General features: G+C 35.9%; 1 protein-coding gene across 1 annotated transcript in view; it reads right to left on the bottom strand.

The window, feature by feature from the left end:
- Positions 1-5426: 5426 nt before the first annotated feature.
- LOC107711683 (aquaporin-1-like) overlaps positions 5427-8893 on the bottom strand; it is a 4960-nt gene continuing 1493 nt past the window's right edge. The window contains exons 2-4 of the mRNA XM_016516701.1: positions 7694-7858; positions 7371-7451; positions 5427-5738 (exon numbers count right to left, since the gene is read on the bottom strand). Coding sequence (XP_016372187.1) covers positions 5559-5738; positions 7371-7451; positions 7694-7858 — 426 coding nt within the window. The 3' untranslated portion in view covers positions 5427-5558. The remainder of the gene's footprint in view (positions 5739-7370; positions 7452-7693; positions 7859-8893) is intronic.

Raw genomic sequence — 8893 nt, 5'->3', positions numbered from 1 at the left:
GCATTTTTACTTTCTCAAACTAACTCATTCTGTATGATTTATAAGCTTGTTTCCTCATGGGGACCTCAAAAATGTCCCCAAAAGGTCTAAATTTACTAGTATTACTATCCTTGTGGGGACATTTGGTCCCCATAACATGATAAATACCAGGTACACACACACACACACACACACACACAGAGAGAGAGAGAGAGAGAGAGATCTAGGGACTAAGAAACGCAACAGCAGTAGTTGACAAAAGAAACTTGTCTTTTGTAGTTTTCCCAGAGATTGTTAGACACTGCACAAGATTTGTCATGCACATGCACAGTTTTTTCACACTTTCCAGGACAAAAATGTTCAGATTTTCTGTCATTCTGATCTCCTTTTTGCAAAAAGAAAAAAAGAGTTAAACATCTATATCTTGGGAACAAAGGCATTAAGCAAACACTATGATTGGATAAATCAGATATAAAATTAATTCAGGATAAATTGCATTGATTTATAGTGAGTCTTTTCCCAGAGCTGTTGATGTCATAAACATTCTGTTCACAAGTTATTTACCTTTATCCTTGATTTTTTTCTTTGCATGTCACATTTCTCAAGTATGCTCTTCACTCCCCTCTGTAACCTACACTAACTTTTGATCAAAATGAAGTGTGATGGAAATGACAACGAGCATCAGGAGTTGAAATGTCCCATGCATTCCTGTCAGTCACACCACAAGATGGCACCGTGACTCAACAAGAACATTTCATGTTCTGCAAAATCATAATTTAAAGCAATGTTCAAACTGTCCCAAAATTGTCATTTGTTAATGAAAACTAATATCTAATGTCAAATAATGGCTGCACTTAAGTTTACAGTACGTGCACTTACATGCACTTACAGTGTACTCACTGAGTAATATAAGGTAACTACATGGGTTAAGGTTAGGTTTAGGGGTAGGTTCAGGGTTAGTATCTGGTTATTACCTAGTTATAACTATAATAACTACATAGTATGCATATGTGGAACAGGACTAAAATAAAGTGTTACCGAAATAATGGTATGAACTTCCAGACGTTAGAGCTAGCTGTCTATCTTTTGAATGAGCAAAACAGGTGCAGGACCCTAGTTTTTTATAAACTAGCAGTTTATACTATTTTATAGCACTTACTGTTCAATTATATATTTGTATTATTCATTTTCATGTTTGATTTACTGTTTTAATTGTTTGAATTTAATTGATATATTCTCCTAACCAATCCCTAAACATAACTGTTGGTAAGCCTCTTGAAATATTTAACCTAATTTGTTTCAGCATATGAGCCCTTATGAAAGACCTTGTTTTTCAATGCAAATAAGATGTTTTCTTTGTATGCATGAGACTTGATTTTTATTATCCGCAGTGTTTCTGGTGTGCAACCGACTTAAAGTGCAGTAGCTGCGCCCGCTCTTAGATTAAAAATGAGATGGGAAGATAATAAAAACTGAATTGTTTCCATGGGTCTAGTAGTCTTTGCACCCATTTGTTTCAGGTTTAAATCAGGTCTCCTCTGATGGAGTACTACTAGCTAGGTGGCGCTGTCACAAAAAACTAGGCTCCTAGAAATGCAGTCCTGTACCTGCAGCTCCCGAATACATAATGCATTACTGTAAGCGCTTGAGAGTGCTTCTGCAGCGCAGCGTTGGCTAATATGATACGGAATATCTGCGGAAGTGTAACTCTCTGATTTCGCAGGAAGTTTATTTCTGAATATGAAAATGTTGACACAATGTAAAGTACTCGCTCTGGCCCTTGTTGTGCTTCTTGTTGTCATCTGTTGCTGTTGAACAACCAGGATGTGGCAGTTGGTCAGTGTGGTATTTGCTTGCAGTAGCTCTGCTACTAAATTTCTTTAATAATGGGTATCCCTGTACAGCTATGATCAGCTATTCCTGCATCTTGGCTGAGCTTTCTTGGAGCTTTCAGTGTTGTTACAGAAAAGGTGAAGCTGATTGGTTGGTTCTTGTCACATGACCTGCAGTGCACTTGTGGCATTCTGAAATGTTGAGCTGTTTTCATCTAGCTGCGGCGAAAAACGAACACGACGCAACCGTGTCGCTTCTATTATGAACGCGCTCGTCTACATTTGAAATAACAAACTTGAGCTCGCAAACATGTGACATGTGAAGCGCCCACTGTCGATATTTTTAATGTTCATTAGCTGCCAAAAATCATCAGCTCAATTCAACTTTTATAATTTGTAATGAAAAGTAGCCTATGTTTTTCTAAATTAAATGAGAAAAATACAAAATATTTTCACAAGTGGTCTCAGACTATAAATGTGCGTCCTTTTGTTTACAGATTGTAGCTAAACTTTGGAATACAGCATTTTCATTATGCAGAAAATTTATTTATTTGTTTATTATCGGGTTACCCATTCACATTGGTTTACACTGGTACACTGGTTTACTATATGACCTTGGGAACAATAAGGAAAAAGAGATGCGACATTCCTTGGTGTGGAACAGGATACGCGACAGGATAAGATGCACAAAGGAGGGAGGTGGGCTTCCAGGCTTTATCCATGGGGTGGCTTCTAGTCTATTAAACATCATTAAACACCATTTCCAGAAGCACGTGATGGCCTATTCACCTGTATTAAATATTTCCGTACATGTGTGGACCGACTTTTTAGTTTATCGACTTTGAGATTCTTCACTTCAATCTCCTGTTTAAAAACAGCACTTTGCTTCACTCTTCTCAGAGAAGCCGATCTGAAAGAAAATGATGGTAAATCATTACCAAACAATATCACAGCCAATGAAACTAGGACATGGTCTTAAAATCAACATCGGTTACATAAATTGCATAGACAATTACATCATTTGAGTAATATTGATATTCCTGTATATGAATGTTTGATATTGCAAAATACAAGTTGGTCTTTGTGCATGTGCAAAAATAGGAAAATGAACAAATGAACTTTTTTTGGTGTATGCTGTTCAGGCAGTTCTTTGATAAGCGTCTATCACACACTGTTTCATGTTGCTCTTATGTCGTGTTTTACACCAAGATTGCTCTCCGATATGCTTCAGAATTGCATCAAGGTTACTTACAAATATCCAGGTCACATTTCGCTCCAAAATCCTCCCAAAAAATGTAATTTAAATTGTGCACTTTTCTCATTTTCCTCAAAAACACATCAAATAATGCTTAATTTCAACATTTTTTACTCTCCCCATTAAGACCCATGCAAGATTAAAGAAGGTTCAATACATGGATTAATTTAACAGATGCTTTTCAAGAAATTCTTGCACTACAGAAATATCGAAACAAGGCTTATGGGATATTCTGCATCTTTGAAATGTGAAATATTGCTATTGTCAGGGTTCTGTGTCTTTTGTGCTCTTGTTTTGTTATCTAGTCTCTTAGTTTGTAGTTGGAGTTCCTGTTTCCTTTCCGTGATTTCGTGATTGTTCTCATTTGTGTCTCGCTGATTAGCCTTAGTATTTATAGCCCTCTTGTTTCTCTAGTCCCTTTTAGTCCCTTGCCACATTTAAAAACACGGCAGGGTTGTTTGGAACTTTATGGATACATTATCATGGATACATTGATTCAAAAAAATGTGCTTGATTGATATGTGATGGTTAACATTTGCATATGTGAGTCAAAAACATCAACTAATATTTAAACTTTTTGTCTTTGAATTTCATTTTGTAATTTGAAGGAAAACACACATACCTTTAAGATTAAACATCTTGAAGTTTAATTACAAAGAAAAAAAAAAAACACTATCATAGTGTATACACATAATACAACACAAAATGAAAAAAGTTCTGTTCTACATTTTGAGAAAAAAATTGAAAGTAGTGAAAACTGTATAATACAATAATAATACAAAACTCTAATCAGTCAATACAAAATGCCAGCTGTCCCTTTGAACAACTACAAAGACGGTTTTACATTTGCAATTCCACACTGTCATATAGTCAATTAAAGGGGTCCTATTATGCTTTTTGACCTTATCAACTTTAGTTAGTCTGAAATGTTGCTGTTTGAGCATAAAAAAGATCTGCAAAGTTACAAAGCTCAAAGTCCACTTCAAAAGGAGATATTTTATTTCACAGAAATGATTGCTTTTCGGGTTATATTTTGTACATAGTCTCTTGCAATCATCTATTGATGATTACCACAACAAATGTTTATCCAGCATGCAGATTTTTAACTGATTGAAACATGTTCTCTTTAAGGCTTTACTGGTATAAGGCTCTCTGTCCATGGCAACAAGCTTTCCATTTCCTCCTGCTGAAAAGAAATGTTCAAACATAATGCTGCCATTCACCACGCTTGATAGAAGAGATGATGTTACCTGGGTGTTGGGCTGTATTTGGCTTGCACCAAACATAGTGCTGTGCTTTCAGGCCAAATACCTTAACTTCTGTCTCTTTAGAACACAATCTTTTCATCCAAATGTATTCAGCTTGGTCACATGGCTTCCAGCAATGCCCAGTGTGACTTAATGCTGGATTTTTTTTCTAACCACTTTCCCAGAGGCAAATCTGTGAAGTGTTATAAAGATTATTGATGTCTAGACAGTTTCTGCCATTTCAGTCAAATAGCTCAAACTCTATTTGTGTTATAGCTGGTCTCTTGGTAAATTTTCAGACAATTCCCCTTCTTGTCTCATTGCTTGTTTTGTTAAACAGGCTAGACAGTTTCATTTTCATTCCTTTTTGAGCCCCAAGTAAGATTTTTTTCCACTTTACAACATCTCAATGTTTCACAGACAGCTCCTTAGTCTTTATGAGAGTGTGATTGATCTGATCTACTGTCGTTTTTTTTTTAAAGGGGTCCTATTATGCTTTTTCAACTTTAGTTAGTCTGTAATGTTGCTGTTTGAGCATAAAAAAGATCTGCAAAGTTACAAAGCTCAAAGTCCACTTCAAAAGGAGATATTTTGTTTAACAGAAATCACTTTTCAAAAACTACAGCGAACGACTCGTTTGGACTACAACGCATATTTTCCGGGATTTGTGATATCACAAATATCGACGAATGGGATGAGACCTGGTTGAGCTGCACTAGAGAAGGGAACGAGTGTTATCACTATGTCGGAGGCACGCTAGCTTTCCCAAGGCAGACGAACTTAGAGTGGTTACAATCATCCGGGTTTAAATCGCGCTCAAATTGATTTGATTTTGACGCAATATTTACACTGAAGCTCGCAGGCGGCTATGGTAAGGGGCATGTCATTTCCTGACCAGGCGCCGAGTGGTGCCAATCACAACACACACTGGCCTTGCTAACCAATCACAGCACATTTCGTCTTTCAGCAGGCGGGCCTTCATTTGATACAGGAACTAATCGAGCCGTTCGTGTCAGACTGGGGAGAGATGTGTTGTAATAATGTAAAATATGTTAAAAATAATGTGTTTTTCGAACAACCTAGTATGAGAGCCTGTTCTAGTACACCCCCAAAACAAAATCAAGACTTTGTAAAAGAGCATAATAGGACCCCTTTAATGCAATTTCCCTGTGGGAAAAACAGATATATTTACAGATGTTTTGTGGTCTTGAAGAATATCATACACTAAATACGCAGAGTATCATATCACTTTGATGACATCTCGACAGCAGGGGGATCGTCAGTACCGTTGACGTCGTAGTCTGTGGCCGGGCCGGACACCAGCACCCTCACGCGGTCGGGGAAGTCGTCCAGTTTAGGGTAGAGCAGGAAGTCATAGACCAGCGCAGCTGCCACACCTCCACACATAGGGCCTACCCAATAGACCTGAAAACAGTAGAGAAATCATTTAAAAAAACACTGACCGGAAACAACAAATTCTAAAATATTTCAAAGTATATTTGTGCTTATAATGTCATATAAAACATTTCTTAGGGTGCTTGCCAGTGCTAAAATGCTAAGCTTTTCGGTAACACTTTAGAATAGTTTTCCCTGAACAAACTCTTAACTTGCTGCTTATTAATAGTTAGTAAGGTAGTTGTTAAGTTTAGGTATGGGGTAAGATTAAGCGATCTAAAATATAGTCATGTAGAATAAGGCATTAATATGTGCTTTATAAGTACTAATAAACAGCCAATATGCTAGTAATATGCATGACAATAAGCAACTAGTTAATAGTGAGAACTGGTCCTTAAAATAAAGTGTTGCCAGCTTTTCTGAGTTGTTGTTAGTGCATGTGGTTGGTTGCTATTGTAAAATATATTTTTTTTGTTTTGATTTTTCGAAGTCAAAATTTTATTGGAGTATGTTTTACAAGAACATACTGTTTTTCTACTTCAAAATGTCATGCTTAATTCAATGTGTTACTTGCCGTTTCTTTGTAATTGTTTGTGAAACTTACTAGCAATTTCTGAGTGAAAGTGGTTTCTACATCACATTTTGGTCCACATTTGACTGCAAGTACATGACAACTTATTCTACTAACCCTAACCCAAACCTAACAGTCTACTAATACTTTAAAGAGAGTTAGTTGACATGTAGTTGCAAATATGACTTAAGCCGTTCTCCAATGTATGCATGCAATGTATTCAGATTTTTTATAGCTCATCTCTTCTTAACAAGCCGAATTTGAGGTATGATTCATGTCTGTACCAAACATTCTTGAGGTAAGGTGTTTGTTCATATGACTAATTCCCTCTCCATGTCTTTGTGTACAAATATCTCATGGACATCTTAAAATACATTTTTGAAATGACTATTTAACACCTCATTGCAGGTGAGCAAACAATACATCTACAGGATGAAAAGCACCTACATCTTGGATGCCCTGGGGGTAAGCAGATAAACATCACATTTTCATTTTTGGATGAACTATCCCTTTAAAGGGACAGTTCATCCAAAAATGAACATTCTGTCATCATTTAATCACCTTCAAGTTGTTTCAAACCTTATTAGTTTCTTTCTTCTGCTGAACACAAAAGAAGATATTTTGAAGAATATTGGTACCAAACAGTTTCTGGTCCCCATTGACTTCGATAGTAATTTTTTTCCCCCTACCATGGAAGTCAGTGGGGACCAACAACTGTTTGGTTACCCAGATTCTTCAAAATATCTTCTTTTGTGTTCAGCAGAAGAATTTTCATTTTTGGATGAACTGTCCCTTTAAATAGACGTCTCTGCATGTACGTGTGCTATCTGGGACCCTATGCACACTAAGTAACCCTTAGCAAACAATACACAAACATGTGATTTAACGAAGTTAACTATAGATTATTCTTGACTAGGCATTCATTTAAAACAATATCATTGTTACTCATTAACCATAAAAGTTCAACACGAGTTGATTCTGTCTTCTGATAAGACTCTGGATGGTTTATATTTAACATATTTGTTCTCCATATTTTTTTTCAGATACCATGTATTCATTTTTTAAAGGAGAAAACAGAAATGTAATTTTACCCAGTGGTTGGTAAAATCTCGAAGAATCACTGCAGGGCCGAAGGATCGAGCCGGATTGATCCCACATCCCGTGAAACTGATCTACACACAGAAAAACAAAAGAGTCGTGGGTGAAATAAACTTCCCATTTTTTAATTGGTTAGGCTACCTTATTTTTATTTCTCTTAAAGCAGAAACTAATTTACATAACTAAACATTGCTCTGTTCGTGTCATGTTGCTTTATGTATTCATATGGCAACCCTGGCAAAATGTAGAACAGTAACAGGAATGCTGATGCAGAAAAGAGACAGCAGCAGGAGAAGAGTGAATGCTGGTTACTCACGGCTGTCAAATGGCCCAGGCAAACACTGAGGCCGATGGCCAGAGGGGCGGAGCCTGTCACGTCCCGCCTTCTTTTGTCTGTGGTTGCTATGACACATAACACTAGCTGGAAGGTAGCGAAGAGTTCAATACCAACACCTTGACCGGGAGAAATATTATTGCTTATCTGTAAATAAAAAGATTTCGTTTAGTTAGATTTTTGTGTAAATTCAAACTACTAATCAGTATTTCGGTAACACTTTATTTCGATAGTCCACTTTAGACATTCTATTAACAGTAAGTAACTTTGCAACTACATGTCAACTAGCAGTTAGTAGAGTATTAGTAGACTGTCTGCTTAACACTTAAGACTATCTTCTAACACTTTCTTTGTCAACTTATTCTACTAACCCTAAACCTACCCTAACAGTCTACTCTGAGAGTTAGTAGACATGTAGTTGCAAATTAATGAGAATTAGTTGACATGTAGTTACAAAGTTACTTATAGTTAGTAGAATGTCTAAAGTGGACTATCGAAATAAAGTGTAACCAGTATTTCTAATCATTTATTTGCATGCATAAGCATCACAATCCATTTAAAGCAGAGGAAACACTCATTTTCTCAAAAAAAAATTAGGTATAAGTAAGAATAATCATGTAAATTTAAATGCACCTTTGAGGTAAAAAATTAAGAAACAGTTTTGGGTTAGAGGACAGCCGTCTGATATCACTCAGCAATAACATGTTTACTGGCAAAGCAAACAAGTGCATTACGCCTTCTTGAAATGTAAAGACAACATAATCACTGGAAAGAACGCCACCTCTGAAGACGGATGATAAGAGTATCGTTAGCCCACACGCCCATTCACAGTGACTGATTCTGACGCTCTGAGCAGTCTTACTTCAGTATCAGTAGCAACTATTATAGTTTTTGTTCAAATTTTAAATCAGTTTTTATTTTTTAAATTTTCTGTTTTCATTTGAATTTTTGTAAAACTCTTAGTATTTTTGTTTTAAATGTCCATATAGCTTTTATTAATTTTTATTTTTATAAAAAAAAAGTTAAAGTAAATGAAAATGATAAATGTTGCTGAAATCAGTTTCAGATTTTTTTTATAATATATACTTTATATTTTAAAACTATAATTTATATATATATATATATATATATATATATACAGTAACTAAGTACATTTACTTGAGTATTGTACTTAAGTACACT

Source organism: Sinocyclocheilus rhinocerous, unplaced genomic scaffold (genome assembly GCF_001515625.1).
Source record: "Sinocyclocheilus rhinocerous isolate Xijiao unplaced genomic scaffold, SAMN03320098_v1.1 scaffold807, whole genome shotgun sequence".
Taxonomy (NCBI): Eukaryota; Metazoa; Chordata; class Actinopteri; order Cypriniformes; family Cyprinidae; genus Sinocyclocheilus; species Sinocyclocheilus rhinocerous.
The sequence above is the reverse complement of the archived record's forward strand: the minus strand, read 5'-3'. Positions and strand labels throughout refer to the sequence as shown.